General features: G+C 38.1%; 1 protein-coding gene across 1 annotated transcript in view; it reads right to left on the minus strand.

Annotated features, from left to right (window-relative positions):
* Positions 1-13,608: 13,608 nt before the first annotated feature.
* Prp5 (pre-mRNA processing factor 5) overlaps positions 13,609-19,109 on the minus strand; it is a 103,475-nt gene continuing 97,974 nt past the window's right edge. The window contains exon 17 of the mRNA XM_076198055.1: positions 13,609-16,360. Within this exon, the coding sequence (XP_076054170.1) occupies positions 16,187-16,360 (174 nt within the window). The 3' untranslated portion in view covers positions 13,609-16,186. The remainder of the gene's footprint in view (positions 16,361-19,109) is intronic.

A 19,109-nucleotide genomic window follows, 5' to 3' on the forward strand; every position in this document is an offset into this window, starting at 1 on the left:
GCGCGTCAGCAACATTGTTTGCTTTACCTTGCATATAAGAGAAGGTGGAGTTGAATTCCTGAATGGTCAAGAACCAGCAAGTAAGTTTCCCGGACAGGTTCTTGCCTTTAAAAAACTGAAGAAGCGCCTGGTGGTCTGTATGGACTGTGACAGGATAACTAAGGAAAATTTCTTTAAAATGTCGAAGAGCATAAATAACCGCTAAAGCTTCAATTTCGGTAACAGAATAGTTACGTTCCGCTTTGTTAAGGAGTCTGCTGGCAAAGCAAAGGGGCGAAGGTTTGTGTCTTGTTCTTACATAAGGACAGCACCAAGACCTTGGAAAGAAGCATCAGTGTAGAAAATGAGAGGTAGATTATAGTCAGGAAAAGCTAAGACAGGAGCAGTAGTAAAGGCATTCTAAGTCTGCAAAAGCTTGTTCCTGAGCAGACGACCAGTGAAAAGAAACATCTTTCTTTAGCAGTGAAGTAAGAGGAGCTGCAATGGTAGAATAATTCCGGGTGTACCTTCGGTAATATCCTGAAAGTCCAAGAAAGGAGCAAAGGTACTCAACGTCTATGGGACGAGGGAAGTCAGCGACAGCTTTGACTTTATCAGGAACAATAAGAATGCCATGAGAAGTGAGGACATGACCAAGAAAACGAATTTCTTTCTTGAGGAAAGAGCACTTGCTCAACTTGAGTTTGAGGTTGGCATCAGCAAGACGAGAAAATACCTGTTGAAGGGTTTGAAGGTGTTCTGGTATTGACTTAGAAGCTACTTTGATGTCATTCATATTATATAAAGACATTATCACCAAGTAAGCAATCAAGAACAGTATGCATAAGCCTTGTAAAGACAGGAGCAGAGGTTAGACCCATAGCTAAGCGTTTGAGTTGAAAATGAACAGAAGGGGTTGAGAAGGCTGTCAGGGGTCGGCTTTCTGAAGTAAGAGGGATCTGGAAATAGCCGGACATTAGGTCTAAATTTGAAAAGACAATATTATTCTGACCAGTAGAATACAAAATTCCTTCTGAAATGGTGATCTTGTTTAGTTCTCGAAAATCTACAACAGGACAGAAAGTATCATCTGGTTTGGGTACAAAAAACAAGGGGAAATTCCATTCAGAAATGGAGAGCTTGATGATATCTTGGGCAAGCATATCTGCAATATTGTCCATAATTTTACATTTGCTGTGCGGCATTCTGTGAGCCGGAATGTAGCAAGGTTTGGAGCCATCTCGAAGGGGAATGTGATGGTGGATGAGGTTAGTAGAACCTAGGAATTCACCAGGCAAGGCAATGACATATCAAAAGGCATTGCATAGAGAAACTGAATCCTGTTGCGCATCAGGGAAGTCAAGGGAACTGAAGTGAGATGCGTCAATCGGAACCTGTGCATGAGGCATATCGGAGGTAATGGTACAAACTGGCAAGGAAGAATTGTGGTCATCGATGACTTTTACTCTTAAAGGATACACTAGAAAATCACATAAGTTTGTACCAAGTTTGAGATGGAGGGGAGCATTAGTGTCATTGGCAACTAGAAAAGAAGTATGACCTTTCTTGTTGGTAGTGCATAAAGCTGAATTTAGTGATATGCCATTGACACGGGTGGATTCTGGCATACAGAGAACATCGCATTCCTGAGCTCGGAAAATGCGAAGCTTTTTGCAATGCTCATGTGGTGGTAGAGTCATGATTCTTGTTAACACTGCATGAGTAGTACGACACATGGTGGAAAGCACAGTGGAGACAGGGGAGAAGGTAATTACCAATTCATCTAAGGGAGGAGATCAAGTTGCTCTGTTGGAGAGAATTCTGGAGAAGGGGAAGGGCATTTGGTATTCCGTTTCCTATGTTTGGGCATGCGAGAAGAACGCATTCGCTTCGTACAGTTGGAAGATTTGGTCAAGGCAAGTTCACTGGAATGAGGGAGTGAAGTCTGAATAGAAGGTGCAGACGAAGGGTGTACAGTGTCCTGTGAAGTGGAATCTAGAGCAGGCAGGGAGGAAGTAATATCCTTTGAAGTTGACTGAACATGGTCAGGGGAGGAAGAAGGAGGAGCAGCAATAGTGGGAATAGAAACAACCGGCATGTTGTGTTGAGGGGAGGGGGATTGCTCAGAACTAGGAACAGTAGGGAGTGGTGTAGGGGTAGTCGCCAAAGGGAAGGCAGGCACGAAACGACTACCATAAGCAATCCCATGATATGTGGGGTAGACGACAATGCCATATTGCTGCATGGTGTGTAGACCATTGTGTGTAGACCATGGTGTGTAGACCATGGTGTGTAGACCATTGCTGCATGGTGTGTAGACATCTGCAGGAAACTGTACATCAGCTACATAAAGGAGAGTTTGAATCTCTGGACTTTGAGTAGTGAGACTGATTGGAAGATGAATCTTACCAAGAACTGGAAATGGAACACCATGTACGTTAGTAAGTTGTAAGTCGGAGGATTCCAAGAAGGTGACACGCTTATAGGAGGAGCGGAGTTTGAGGAAGGTTGAAGAAGATATAATATTTACAGGGGATCCAGTATCTATGAAGAGAGATATAGGGATGTTATGTACAGTAGCAGAAATGGAAAGAGCATGTGACCATGTGTTAGAGTTAGAAAGAAGGGACATGGGGGCGGGTGGTGGGGATGGGACATGAATGCTAGGAGGGGGAGTCTTGAGAGAAACAGAGGCATATAGTCATTTAGGAGAAGAAGAAAGGGAAGGGGAAGTCTGACGGGATGGGAAGGGAATATTAGAATGGGCGGTGTTCAAAACACGACACTCAGCAGCAGTGTGAAAACAAAGGCCATGAATAGGGCATTGTTTATCGGGAGGAGTTGTAAGACAGAGATAGCAACGGTTGGCATAGTGTCCAGGTTTCTGACAGAAGTAGCAGATGACAGGGTTACGGGAGGACAATCTTTGCCTTGAACTGGAGTTGGATCTAGCGCGAGAAGTGTGTTTAGAACGAGATGAAGATCTGGAAATATGAGCAATAGGGAAGGTAGGTTTGGTGACAGGAACTGACTGAGCAGCAATGTCATTCAGTGTCTTGGATGAATCATGAAATTTGTGAGAGAAATCCGTTAAGGTCATACCTGGAGTGAACTGCACGGACGAAGTTTTGGCTAAGGTGTCCGGATGGAGAAGAGAAAGAAATCAAAAGTAGGAAATGAGGGAAACAACATTGGCAAGTGAGATTTTGTCACCAGCTTCAAGCCAGGTGGAAGATGTGAGAGCTGATCGCAGTTCAGACTTATGGTCAAATGCGAGTTTTAATGCTCTCTCTTTTCGCACGTAAGGAGGAAAGTTGGTTTTCAGAACAAGGTTGTAAAGAGGAGTGAGGGAACCCAGGCTGTCGTGTTGTGCAAAGGTACGTTTGAATTGGGTAACATATTCAGCATAATCAGTGCAGTCTTGGAATGCATCTGAATGAAGGATGTCACCAGCATTAGAATTAAGGTCAACAAAGCTGAGGAGAACTGCTATTTTCTCTTGATCTGTTGCACATTTTCTGCGGTCAATAGCCGTATTGACATTTGAAAGAAAGGTGTGGGTGAGAAGGTTGTCGCCGGTAAATTTTGTAACGTCGACAGTTTCATGTACTATAGTCATTAGTTGTGGGGGAGAGGGTTGGGTGGACGAGGAAGCCATGGTAGGAGGGCTCGAAGGTGGAGTTTGTGACACTGGGGATGAAGGTAGTGGAGGTGGTGACACTGGGGATGAAGGTAGTGGAGGTGGTGATACTGAGGATGCGTGGAGGGGCGGACGGTTAAAGAATGGTGGAGTGCGTGGAGAGAAATGAATAGAATGACGAGGTAATTTGGGACTTGGAAGAGGATAACGGGGGAATTTAGTCATTAAGCAATTTCTCAGTCTCATATCGATTACTCTCCAATAGAATTCCTTGCTCTCGGTTTCCGTTCCCTTCGCGTTTTTTTTTTTTTCTTAGCTTGATCTCTTAGTGTCTTCCCTTTTTCTAATTCCTCAATACTCGTTTCTTTTTTATCCATATCTTATTGTAATGTTCACTCCTTGCCAACTTACCTACTTTTTCAAATATGTCTTCTACTACCATTTGTGATCTTAGTTTTCTCTTTAGGGGTCGATTTTTTTTTTTTCTTTTCTTTTTTCTTAGAATAATGACCAATTCTATACACATCGTCGATGTCTTTCTCTACTTCCTGGTCTCCATCCTGAATTTCTTTTAGGATTGCTATTGCTGTTTCTTTTTCTTCTTTTCCCTCATGTACCTCGCCAGATTCATGTTTTTCTTTTAGACCATATACCACGATACATTTTTTCCTATCCACTGCATCTCTGACCCACTTTGCCTTTTCAATAATTACTTGGATAATTGTGTCTTTTGCGTTTTCTTGCATTTGTTGTTGGACTATATCTTTAAATGCAATTTTTTTGTTTTCTATATTTTCCTCCCATTTCTTAATCTTTTGGATACTTTCCTTATCTAAGTTTTCTTCAATTCTTTCAGTAATTTCTTGTATTTTGCTATTTACCTAATTTTGGGGGGTTTTCACAATTGGTAGTATCATTTTCTTCTTTTCATTTTCACGCTTCACCTCTCTTGTATAATTTTTCATTTCCTTAAGTTTGGTTCTTAGTTCAGAGTTAGTTTTCCTTAGGTCGGAAATTTCACTGTTAGCTTGCGCTAAGCAATCCATTAGTTCAACAATTTCTTTCCTTAAGTCCATGATTTCATTCTCCCACCATTTTATATTTTTGCTCATTTCCCTTTCTATATCTAAGATATATATTTACCTAGTTGTATTTTACGGGAAGGGGAGCTATCCTCGTGGTGTCCCGTCTTCATATCTTGTTTTATCTAGACTGTTTTTAAAATGGTGTATCGTTTTTGCACACACCACATTTTCATCTAACTTGTTCCAAACGTCTATTACCCTGTGGGGAAAGCTGTTCTTCAGGTTTCTTCTATAACTGTCTTTCTTGATTTTCTTTACGTGTCCTCTTGTATCTCTACTATCCCATTTTATTAGATCCTCTCTATCAATAATTTCTATGCCTTTCATGATTCTATAAAAAGTTGTCAAGTCTCCTCTCTCTCTCTTCTCTGCTCTAATGTCTGTATCCTCCCTGCAAATTCTGGTATAGTCATTCCTAGCTTGTTTGTAAGCTTCTTTTATTTTATTTTTTTTCTCTCTCTATTTTCCCCAAGACATATCCCTTGCCTTTTTTTTTGCAATATCACACTTTTTGTTAAATCAATCCTATGTTTGTTTCTCCCTCTCTCTAGTCTTTGGCACATGTTTGTTCACTCCTAGGTTGTAAATGTCAAGAAAGATTTCCTATTTCCTCCTTATTCCTGTGGTATTCATGAATTCCTCCCAGTTTGTTTCTTCAAAGAATTTTTTCAACCCTAAGTAATCTGCTTTCCTATAAGTGAGTCTCCCTTGCCTGTGTGATTCATTCCTTGACTCTGTTTACTTCTCCTCCTGCTGAAATTAAATTGTAACATAGTCAGGTTTTTCTACTGGACAAAGGTAGTTCAAGGAGCTGATGATGACTGGCTCTTTGGTTAGTAACAAATCTAATATTGTGGGAGTGTCATCTCCTCTTACCGGGTCACTTCTTTTTTCCCACTGGATCAATGTGTTTTCCTTTGCTATACTCAACAGTGTATTTCTCCAGGAATTTGATTTGTCGCTGGCTTCCCATTCCTCCTAGTTGACGTCACCACAATTAAAATCTCCCATAAGGTTACTTACCTTGTAAAGGGAAAGAGTTGTATCCTTTAATATTTCTTGATATTCAGTTTCATCCGAAACTCTTGTCTTAGGGGGGACATAAGCCACCATGAAGTCTCTTTTATTGTATCCTTTAGTACTGATCTTTAGGTGAATTGTTTCAGCCCTGCCTTCACTCAGATTTGCTTCTTACACCTTTATGTCACTTTTCACTACCATTACTCCTCCACCCTTTTTATCTTCTCTGTCTCTTCTCCAGGAGGTGTATCTGTTGTTCTCCAACTGTATATCAATTTTTTGGGAGAGTTTAGTCTCTACTAGACACAATATATCAAGCTCATTTATCCTTAAATAGTCATTTAACTCCAACCTAGCTGATAGTAAACCATCAGCATTAGCATATGCTACTCCAATTTTCCTTGTAGTGCTTACTTTGCAATAATACCTTCGTGTTTTCTTATAAATCATTTCCTCTCCTTCTGATTGACAACTCTGTGTGCGTGTGTGTATACCTAGTTGTATTTACCTAGTTGTATCTTACAGGAAGAGGAGCTACACTCGTGGTGTCCTACCTCTGTATCTCACAGTGTCTAAATTGTTCTTAAATTCGTGTATGGTTTTTGTATATACACACTATCATTTCGTCTAGTTTGTTCCATACATTCACCACTCTGTGGGGAAAGCTGTTCTCTTTCAGGTCTCTTCTATAACTGTCCTTTTTGAGCTTCCTTTCATGTCTCCTTGTGTTTCTCTTATCCCAATTTAGTAAATCTTCTCTATCAAAGACTTCATTACCTCTCATGATGCTGTAGATGGTCAACAAGTCTCCTCTTTCTCTTTGTTCCAGGGTCGATAACTCTAATTTTGACAATCTCTCTTCGTATGACAGTTCTGAAAGTGTGGGGGGCCATCTTCGTAGTTGCTCTTTGGATTCTTTCAACTTTCCTTATATTCTTTTTGGTACTGGATGACCATAGAGTCTCTGCGAACTCCAGTTTTGGCTTTATCAGTGTGACTAGTATTTTCTTTACCATTTCTTCGCCCAAGTAAGTATATGCCACTTTTATTGATCTCAGCTAGTTGTAGGTTTATCCGACAATTATGTTTATCCATTATCGCCAATTTTATATTGTCCTGATATCCTGTTTTTACTTTTCCAAATTCCATTATACTACATTTCTTAATGTTGAAGTCCACTTCCTATTTCTGACTTCATTCCCAAACCCTGCAGCGACTCACAGTCTATTTCAGTGTTCACTTTTCTCAACAACTTTGCGTCATCAGCAAAGAAGCTCATGTAACTGTCCACACCCTTGTCCACGTCATTCACATAAACAACAAACATTATTGGAGCCAGTATCAATCCCTGAAACTCCTCTAACCATCTCTTCCCAAGTAGAACCCTTATCTCTGAGCACTGCTATCATTTTTCTTCCATGAAAGAAATCCTCCATCCATTCCAGTAGTTTACTTTGTACCCTTCCTATGGCTTTCAATTTTCTTAATAGTTTTCTATGTGGCACTTTATCAAAAGCTTTTTGTAGATCTAGTAAAGCACAATCAGCCCATCCGTCCCTTTCCTGTATTACTGTATATCTAATAATCTTGAGTAAAAACAGATCAGATTTGTGGCACATCATCTTCCCTGTCTGAATCCAAACTGTCTCGGGTTTAGTATGTTGTTCTTCTCCAGATGTTATGTCGATCTGTTTTTGATAACTTTTTCACAAATTTTGACTACAGTACTTGTAAGGAAAACCGGTCTGCAGTTTGTTGGGTCTTTCTTGTTTCCTTCTATATATATTGGTACGATGTTGGGTTCTCTAGTCTTCTGGTATTTTTCTTTCCTTAAGTGAGCATCTTATTATATTATATATTTTCCCTACCAATTCTTCTTTACACTCCTTTAGTATCCAGTCTGCGATTCCATCCGGTCCGTGTGTGTGATTCACCATGGTCTTGAATCACGTGTTGGACTCGTGATTGACAGTTATTAACCTCCCAGATGAGAGCTCAGAGCTCGTATGACCGATCTATGGGTAATACTGTGACCTTACACACACACACACCTAACAACCCGCAGCGCAGTGATACTGAAATTATTTCAGCCCTAGGCGTGATTCGAACCCGGGCCGCCGTAGTGGCAGGCGAGAACTCTAACCACTGTGCCACGAGGTGTGTGTGTGTGTTTACCTAGTTGTATTTTACGGGAAGGTGAGCTATCCTCGTGGTGTCCCGTCTTTATATCTAGTTTTATCTAGACTGTTTTTAAATTCGTGCATCGTTTTTGCATACACCACATTTTCATCTAACTTGTTCCAAACGTCTATTACTCTCTGGGGAAAGCTGTTCTTTTTCAGGACTCTTCTATAACTGTCTTTCTTGATTTCCTTCCCATGTCCTCTTGTATTTCTACTATCCCATTTTATTAGAACCTCTCTATCAATAGTTTCTATGCCTTTCATGATTCTATAAACAGCTATCAAGTCTCCTCTCTCTCTTCTTTGCTCTAATGCCTGTAGCTCAAGTTTTGCTTGTCTCTCTTCATATGATAGTTCTGAGAGTGTTGGTGCCAATTTCGTAAATGCTCTTTGTATTCTTTCAAGTTGTGTTATACATTTTTTTTTTTTTTTTTTTGTACTTGGTGACCACGTCGTCGCTGCATACTCCAATCTTGGTCTTTTCAAAGTGACTAGTATTTTCTTCACCATTTCTTCGTCCAGGTATGTAAATGCCACTATGATTGTTCTTATCAAATTATAAGTTTCTCCAAAAATTGTGTTTATATGTTTCTCAGGGACATATTATTCATAATGTCTCCCAGGTCCTTCTCGTTTTCTACTTTTTTAATTTCTTCCTCTCCCAGTTTATATGATCCCACCATTCTTTTTTTTTTCCAAATCCCATCATACTACACTTCTTAATATTGAATTCCATCTCCCACTTCCTACTCCATTCCCATACTTTATTGAGATCAGTCTGTAGCGACTCACAATCTTCGTCAGTGTTCACTTTTTTAAACAATTTTGCATTGTCCGCAAAGAAGCTCATATAACTTTCAATTCCTTTATCCATATAATTAATATATATAGCAAACATTATTGAGGCCAGAACTGTTCCTTGTGGAATTCCACTAATCACTTCATCCCAATTAGAGTGTTTGTCTCTTATCACCACTCTCATTTTTCTTTCATGCAAGAAGTCTTCCATCCACTTCAGCAGTTTGCCCTGAAATTCCTCCTGCAGTTTCTAATTTCCTTTGCAAGTTCTTATGTGGTACGTTATCAAAAGCTTTTTTCAGGTTTAGAAATGCACAATCAGCCCATCCATCTCTTTCCTGTATTATATCTATTAGCCTTGAATAGAAACATATTAAGTTTGTGACTGATCGTCCTTGTCTGAATCCAAATTGCCTTGGATTTAGTACTTTTTTTTCTAAATGCCTTACCCATCTAATTTTGATAATGCTTTCACAAATTTTAGCTATCGTACTTGTAAGAGAGACCAGTCTATAGTTAGTGGGGTCTTCCTTGTTTCCCCCTTTATATATTGGTACTATATTTGCTCTTTTCCAATCTTCTGGAACATTTCCTTCTTTCAATGAACAGCTTATTATGCTGTGTATTTTGTCTATTAGTTCATTCCTGCATTCTCTCAAAATCCAGTTTGCCATTTCATTTGGTGCATGCGATTGTCTGACATCGAGATTACTCAAGTGATTCATTATTTCAGTCCTTGTTATTTTTATCTCTTTCATGGGGGGGGGGGGACTTTCTCCTCCCACTCGACATCTCTAGGTTGTATGTTCTCCCTCGTAAACACCGATTTAAAATGCTTGTTCATATTTTCTGCCATTTCTATTTCCTCTGTGTATTCAACTCCTTGTCGTAGTTTCTCTAATTCTTGTTTGTTTTTTAGTTTGTTGTTTACAAATCTATAAAATAGTTTTGGTTGATCTTCACGTTTTTTATGCCATCTTTTTCGTATTTTTTCTTTTCTTCTATGCACACTTGTACATATTCATTTCTATAACTAGTATATATTTTCCATTTCTTAGGTCTTTTGTCTTTTTTTCCATGTCATCTAAGCTTTATCTTTTAACTCCCTACATCTTTTGTTGTAACAAAACTTTACATATCCTTTTTCTTGTTTTTGTCTTGAAACATACTTTTCCACTCCTTTATAAATTTTGTCAAAATATTCCCTTTCTCTTCTACTGTTGTTTCCTCCCTGTGTATGCTTTCCCAGTCTGCTTTTTGAAAGAATTCTCTTATTTTATCAAAATTTGTTTTTCCATACATCAATCTTCCCTTTCTATATTGTTCGTTTTTTTCTCTCTCTCTTATTTAGTTCCATTTCAACCAATATTTGGTCACTTTTACTTATTGGTATCTTATATTCAATCTTGCCCACTATTTCGGGTTCTCATGTGATTAATAGGTCCAGGTTCGATGGTTCTTCCTTATTTCTTGTATCCATTGCGTCATTGTATGTGCTATAATCATATCAAGTAGTACATTTCCCCATAGGTCGTCTCCACCCTTCACTGTCATCTCTTCCCAGCAGATTTCTTTACACTTAAAGTCACCCATTATAACTATTCTTCCTCCATCTTCTATTATCTTATCTAGTGTTATCCTTGTGTCTTCTAACATATTTTTGTGTTCTCTCTCTTCCCACGAAGCCGTTTTAGGAGGCACATAATTTACCACAAACTTCCTGCTCTTCCCATTCCTGTCCTCCAGAGTCATCTATTTTTCTTTCACTTGTGTTTCTTCCTTGTAGAATTTTTCCCAACTTGCTTTAAGAAAAAATATTCTTAAGTTTCTCAAAGTCCGTTTTACTATACATCAGTCTTCCTTTTCCCTGTTTCTCAATTCTCTTTATATACATTTCCTCCTTTGGTTCTAACTCAAGTAGTATATGGTCACTCTTCACAATTGGTATCTTGTATTCAATTTTGTCTATTATTTTAGGTTTTGACATAAATAATAAATCTAGTTTTGACAGTTTATCATTATTTGTAAATCTAGTGTTCTCTTTTTACCATTGTGTCATTGTATGTTCTATAGTCATGTTGAGTAATAAATTTCCCCATTGATCCTCTTCACCTTTTACTGTCATCTCTTACCAACAGATTTCTTTGCAATTAAAATCTCCCATGAGTACTGCTTTATTTCTATCCTTCAGCATATCATTTAATGAAGATCTCGTATCATTTAACATTTTGGAATAATCGCTCTCTCCAAGACCTTGCTTTTGGGGCCACATAAATCATTGCAATCTTTCTGCTTTTCATGTCGCTATCTTCAACTCTTATTGTGATCATCTCTACCCTGTTCTCTTCATATGTAACTTTTGTCACATTTAAGTTTTCCTTAACCAGGAACATCACTCCACCAAGTTTCTCCCTATTTCTAAGCCAATGATTATATAATCCATGACCAATGCTGTTTGGTACTAGTGGACCCCTTAATTTTGTTTCCACAATTCCCATTATGTCTGGTTTTGCTTCTGACAGGTAATCGTTTAGTTCATGTAATCCTTAGATTAATCCATCTATGTTGGTATAAGCTAATTTTAATTTTGTATTCCCTTCATCTCGTTCTCTGAACCTTAATTTATTTTACTTTATTTATTTATATATATATATATATATGCCATTTTTTCAGTCTCGTGTCTAACACTCTCCAATAGAACTGCATTATCTCGGTCTCCATTATTTTTTTTTTTTTTTAACCTTCGCTTCTTAATGTCTATTTTTTCTTTCCTCATCATTCATGTCTCTTTTTATCCATATATTTCTATAGTGTTCATTTCTTGCTAAGATTTCTTCCATTGCCATTTGCGACCTTAATTTGATTTCTAGTGATCAACTTTTTCCTTCTGCATATTTACCAATTCTGTGCACTTCCTCTATCTCCTGCTCTTTATTTTGTGCTACTTTTAGATCTTTGCATGCCAATTCTTTATCCTCTTTATCTCTCAGGAACCAATTTGGGTTATGTTTTGCCTTTAAGCGGCCCATACACGATCAATTATATTGCACAATTTCATTGTCAATACTCTGAATTGACAATGAAATTGACCGTGTATGGGCGATATATTGTCCAAACACGGTCAATTTAATGGTCAATTCAGAGTATTGACAATGAAATTGCGCAATATAATTGATCGTGTATGGGCCGCTTTAGACCATGTTACTATACGTTTTTTTTTTTTTTTGTCTACTGTATCTCTTACTAGATTTTCTTTTTCTTTAATTATTTTAATGACTGCATCTTCGGCCTTCTCCTGCATTTGTTGATGACCCCTTTATGTACCTTCCTTTTGCAGTGTCAAAGCATGATTCAACTCAGCCACCCTATTACCTGTACATAGGCCATTGTGAGGAAATAAAAACAATCATTCTAATATTTTGTGTTTTATTCCTAGGAATTGCACTGCAGAAATTGCTCAAACCCTGTCTACTGTCACCAAAAATATATCTTTGCTCAAGGTATTTAGTAAATTTCTCAGTCAGATATATAAGCCAGAGAAGTAATTCCTACTCTAACCTATCTCACATGCCTTAACAAAGATTTTACTTTTCATGCCTTTCCTTTTACAATGGGTATATTCATTATGACTGCTCCTACAACTTTATTCTGTTGAGAAAAACCTCTTTCACAGGTAAAATACTGACCCCATAATGATTAAACCTTTCACTGTGATTTGGGTCTCACACAATTACTCTTACTACCTCTGATAAAATCAACCCATTTCCTGCCACAGGGTTTGACATACCAGTGTATATTATTTTTCCCTTATGTGGAAATGACCGATTCAAAGCACACACCTACGTCATACACAAACCCATGAACCACCTCTACCATCTCAGCACCTCTGGGATGAAGAATAATATCCCATCACACTGGGTCAAAAGCAATGCAGCCAGGTATAGCTCTTCCACAGCAGGGTCTGAGCTGCTTTAACCTTACCACAATTATAGGGAGACTGCATCCTCATTCATTCAAAATAATTTAGGATGAGGATGGCTCTTCAGGTGTAATGATCCCTTCATCCAGTCACTATTTTCCAAGTCCTTGCTCCATACAGTGGAAGTACAAAGTGAGGCCAAGTGTTTCATGATTTTTGTTCAATAGGACGGGATGACCATTTCATCTTATATCTAGGTGCTTCTTTGATTCAGGGCAGTTGGGAAACAATGTTCTTGAGGAGTTCCATTTTGTGTCATCCATAATTCTAGTTTATTAAAAAGTGTGAATGTTTTTGACTGCTAACTTGTAGTTGCAATGTTGAGCTATTAAGCTATTATAAAATCATCTGTGTATGTAAGAGCTTTGAACTGTGCTCTAGGTTTGAGGTGGGAAGGTCATGTGTAAGAAAAGGTTAGAGTTGATGATGGAACCGACCCTTGGACAGCTGTATTGTTATGCTTTTGGTTCCCAATAGATGGTTGTTTAAGATACTCTGCATTCTCTGCTGGCTAGGAAGCCTGTCAAACATTTCTTGTTATTGGCATACATTTCAATTTCTATGATATTATGACAGTATGCATCTAAGGACTCAAAAGTCGTGTCTATTCTACCATTATTGTTATGTCATAAAGTACTTTTTTTTTCATCTTAGCCATCATATTTGTTGAAGTAGGTTTGTGAGCTCTTTGTTCATCAAATGACCATTGAATCCATGTCAATTTGATGAAGGAAGTATATATACTCTGATTCTATCTAAGATAATTTTTTTCTAATTAATGTAGGTATGGTTGAAAGGAAAGAGATAGGTCTGTATGATGCTGAGTTCTCTGTTGGTTGGTTTGATTTAAGAATAGGGATTATATGCTCTTTCCAAGATTGCTGGAATGTTTATGTATGACCACAAATGGTTGAAGAGAGCCGATTTTTTTTTTTTTTTTTTTTTTTTTTTAATGAACCCAGATGTTGGTGGTATGAGTCTTCAGCATACAATTTTTTCAGTTTGTTTTATGGCTTTTTATGTCTTTGCTGGAGAAAGACAAGATAGCTTCAGTGTTTAGCATTATTTTCCATTTGATTTTTGTTACTTTCCCCTTTTTGATGTTATGGGTTTGAAATTTTCTTGAAGGAAATCTGTTCATGTTGCACTGTCATTTTCGAGATGGTATTTTGTTTTGGATAATTCTCACTGCTTCATGGGAAAATATTTTACTATACACCTTTTTATTCTAATGTGACTTGCTATTAAAATAAAACAACACAACCTTAGTATGGAACAGCTTAATTTAGCTTTGGGTACCCTTTTACACAGCCATGTTGATAAATATCTCTGGTTTCCTGAAGTTAGCAGGTCTTCTGCAAAAGAGACCAGGGACAACAGACTGATTGATTGTATCCAATTAAATGTGTTGCTCTTTTGTATACCCTATGTTTTTCTTATGCTGATGTATGATTTTTATAAAAAAAATATTACTCAATTTTTTCTAATATAAGTAATTCCCAACAAATTACAGTAGAATTACAATTCCTGTAACATGTAATTATTGTAACACTGTTTCATACCCTTGTTTCAGGTACTACATCAACAACAACCAAGATATATCCAGGGTGGAGGACATCAGACAGAAGCTAATCTGGTCACAACTCATTGACTCTGAGGGCTAGCCAACAACAATAATAACCTTAGGGATTCGTATAGAGAAAAAAACATAAGGCACATTCTTTTGTCTATTGTTTCATCCAAACTGGGTATGGATACATGTGCTTCTGTGAGGGACAGCACATAGATCGTCATAGCAAGACAGAGAGATGGGCTGAAGGGAGCTTTGGATGCATGTGGTATGTCTGTTGAGCAAAGAAGTGAGAGTGAAAAATAATAAATGGAAGGAGACGGTGAATATGTGAAAAGACGAAGAGATATTCTCATCATAGATGAATGGATGAGTAAGGGAGTCACTATATGATGAAGGTGTGTATGTGTGTGGGAGGGGGGGGGGACCAGCTGCAAATCCTTACTGTAGAAGAGTTGTGCCTTGCTGTACTACTTTTGACCCAATCAGTGAGGTAGGAAACAAGGTGATCCTTCTTTCCCAGGGTGCTGTGATGGAAAGGGAAGTTGATTTTTTTTTTTTTTTTATTATTATTATTATTTTTCTTTTTGTGTGCTTTGACTTGGCAGCCCCTTATACAGGGGATAAGGCCTTTGGTACATATAATACAAATCTCCATAACATCACTTATGAATGAATACTTCAAACGTTGTTGTTGTTGGGTTGCCAACAGCATCTGTGGGGAACCATAAACCCATGACTCCTGCTAAAGATCCTCCACACCTGGTATGCTGTGTTCATGTGAGGTGCTAGTGATCTGCAGTCTGTAAAAATGTGTGCAACTGTATATGAAGCAGTCTGTAAAGATATGCAACTGTATGTAAAGAAGTCTGTAAAGAGGTGTCAAATAGTATGTGAAGCAGCCTGACATTATGGGCATATGTCATCTGTTACTGCCTTATCCATATTGGTATGACCAAAATGTTATGTGGTAGTCACAGTAGAGTCTGCTTAAGTGTACAACAAGTGGGCAACAATTAGGCTTCAGACCAACTAGATTTCTGTAAGTGCTATACTTACCTAATTGTTATATACAGGATAGGGGCATGTGGGTTTTCATTTCTGTGTCTCCAATGGTCACAATTAAGTGTACAACAAGTGGGCAACAATTAGGCTTCAGACCAACTAGATTTCTGTAAGTGCTATACTTACCTAATTGTTATATACAGGATAGGGGCATGTGGGTTCTCATTTCTGTGTCTCCAATGGTCACACTTGGCTTCAAATTCAACTACATTGTCTTCCTGTTGGTACAGCTGATCAAGGGTGGTGGGATAGTGTTGTGTTTTGTGTTGCAGTATTGTTTAGGGGTCTATTTGATGTGTTTGTAGTTTCTAATGTAATTACTTCTTATGAGTTCAGTAACCCCTTCAACAGAGTAACATACATATACCAAAGGCTTTTTCCCCCTACACAGGGGGTAGCCAAAAAGAAAAAGGCAACATAGAAACATTTTATAATTTTGTTTTGGCTATTATCGCTTTGCTGTGAAGGCTGCTCCATGAATAATGGGTATGAAACTATATTAAGTCCTTCCATTCTGCCACATACTATACCATACAAATTTTATTCAGGTTAAGACCAGCCAATACCATTCAGTTCTACACAAGACTCACTATGAATAGCTAATTACCAACAGGCAAACCACAGATAACTGCTTAGGTATACTGCACAAATAAAGGAAATGGTAACTTTTGAGCACATATCACCCCAAAAACCTGATTTATAACTACTTTCTAAATCTTATCAACTGTTACTAATCTTTCCAAACCCAACACATCTGGCAGCATTCTTCAGAGCAGCTCTGCAGATACAATATTATGGGGAATTACAAAAACTTGTTTGTATTTTCTAAAACTTAGAATAATAACACATCTACAAAATATATGGGTCCTATAAGACTTTGTACCGTCCAGTTTGTTTGACTGGCCCAGCACTTGTACGAAGCTTGACCAATTCTTCTCGAATAAGACGGACAATTTCTGCCTTTGCTTTGGAGACAGCAAGTTCTGATGTAGATTCAATGGCCAAGAACAATTTTCTTTCACCCTCTGGAGGATTCTTGCCCTGGAAAAGAAAAAACAAAAATGAATAAATCTATCTACAGGTACACATACATACATATACCAGTCTTTTCCCCCCTTACAAGAAAAGAAAAGAAAAGAAAAAAAGAAAAAGAAAAAAAAAAGGGCATAAAATCCACTCCCACCCATTCCATCCCCACATACTCCACTTTCATTCACCATCCTCCCTCCCTCTTATTTTGGCTCCTCCTAGATCCCTGCATTTCGCCCACTGCCCTGGATCAGAGGCAGTGCTGTGAGACAAAGCACATCCACAGCAAGGCTGCTTCATTAAATCAGTGACCACCTTCTTTGTCCCCTCCTGCAGAAAAAGACAAGATTGGGAGAAATCCCTTCGGGCTGTGTCAAATCATTTTTTCAGACATACTCCCTCATCCCCCATCCACTCCCTTTCATGCATCACAGCATCATCCATTCTCCAATCACCCCTATCTTCTGTCTTCTCCCATTATTCCTCAACAGACATTCCTGTCTTTCCCAATGCCCCTTTTACCCCATCCACCCATCTCATCCTCGGTCGCCACCTCTTGTTCATTCCTTCTACCTGTCTCCAAACTTTCCACCCCTGTTCTCCTCCTCAGCCCCTTGTTTCTTACTCTATCCAGCCTAGTAACCCCTATCATACTTCTCAGGCACCTCATCTCAAAAAACATTCAAACTCCTCCCTTATGTTCCATGTTTCTGCCCCATACAGTGTTGTTGGCACAATCACTCCAAAGAAGAGAAAGAGGAGATTTGCTGACTATCTACAGAATTATGAAAGGAATGGAAGTTTTAGACAGGAACGACCTGTTAGTGTGGGGCAACGGTAAAACGAGACACGGAAAAAAACTGAAAAAAGATAGCTATAGAAAAAAATTGAAAAGGAACAGTTTCCCACACAGAGTGATTAATACATGGAACAAATTAAGACAACAAAACAATATGTGCAAACACTATACAAGATTTTAAGACAAAACTTGATGCGGAGAGATATAAAGACGGGTCACCACGAGCATAGCTCCCCTCCCGTATATTACAACTAGGTAAATAGGAGAAAAATTAGACAAAAATTCGACCTGGGAAGAAATGATAAGTGGAGTCCCACAAGGTTATGTACTAGCTCCAATAACGTTTGCCATATATATATATATATATATATATATATATATATATATATATATATATATATATATATATATAAATGACAAATGTAGGTGTTGAATGTTATATGAACTTCTTTGCAGATGATGCAAAACTAAAGAAAATAAGTACAGAGAAAGACTGTGAATCACTTCAGAGAGATCTGGACAAAGTCTGGAAATGGAGCCAAAAGTAAAAAGTGAACTTCAACATCAAGATATGCAGTATAATGGAGTTTGGAAAAAGTAAGAATAGAATATCAGGGCAATATAAGATTGGTGCAAAGGATGTAAAAAAAAGTTAATTTGGAAAAGGACCTAGGAGTAATTATTAGCAGACATGTCACCAGACAAGCATATACACAAAATAATTAGAGAAACCTACAATTTACTAAGAACAATAAAGGTCCTTTAACTACATGGATGAGGAAATGGTAAAGAAAATATTAGTTACACTGATAAGACCAAGATTGGAGTATGCTGTGACACTATGGACACCCATCACAAAAGAGAATATAAAGAAATTAGAAAGAGTCCAAATAGCAATGTCAAAGATGGCTATCAATACTTTCAAAACTGACATATGAACAGAGTGTCCAAACTGGAACTAACAACCCTTGAACAAAGAAGAGAAATAGGATATATATTGGCCATTTACAGAATCATGAAAGGTATGGAAGTCCTTGATAGAGAAGATTTATTAAAGTGGGACAGAAGAAAAACAAAGAGGACACAAAAGAAACTCAAAAAGGATAATTATAGAAGAGATCTGAAAAAGAATAGTTTTCCACACAGAATGATAGATGTCTGGAATGAATTGGATGAAAAAATAATATGTGCAAAAACCATACAAGAATTAAGAACAAGCTAGATGCTGAGAGATACAAAGATGGGTCACTACAAGCATAGCTCCCTTCCTGGATAATACAACTAGATAAAATATAATCTCCTCCTAGCATTCATTCCCAAATGTCTATTTCTCATTACACTTTTTAATCCCCCAAAGCATATACTTCCTTCTCTCAATCTATATTCTACCTCCACCTCCACTCCTCCCTTTCATGCCACATTTGCACCTGTATCTAAAACTATCCACTTCCTCCAGTCTCTCTCCCTTAATACTCACTTCCTGTCTGCTGCCACTTTCTCCCCTTGTACATCTCACCACTTTACTTTTACCCACATTCATCTTCAACTTCCTTATTTTGCACACCTTCCCAAACTCTGTCACCAACTTCCTCAATCCCTCCTCTGATCCTGCTACAAGTACAGTGTCATCAGTAAACAACAACTGGCTTATCTCCCACTTTTCTCCATTTTCTTTAACCACCTCCAATCCCCAATCCATTACCCTTGCATTTACCTCTCACCACCCCATCCATGTATAAATTGAACAGCCAAAGCAACATAACACATCCCTGACAAAGTCCCACCTTTACCTCAAACAACTCACTCTCTCCATTTCTGATTCTAACACAACCTCCACTACTCTTGTAAAAATTCTTGACTGCTCTTAACAGCTTTCCTTCTATCCCTTATATCTGCAATATCTCCCATAGTGCCTTCCTGTCTATCCTGTCATAAGCCTTTTCTACATCCATAAAGGTCCAA

Source organism: Oratosquilla oratoria, chromosome 14 (genome assembly GCF_046742065.1).
Source record: "Oratosquilla oratoria isolate Oo_2021 chromosome 14, ASM4674206v1, whole genome shotgun sequence".
Lineage (NCBI taxonomy): Eukaryota > Metazoa > Arthropoda > Malacostraca > Stomatopoda > Squillidae > Oratosquilla > Oratosquilla oratoria.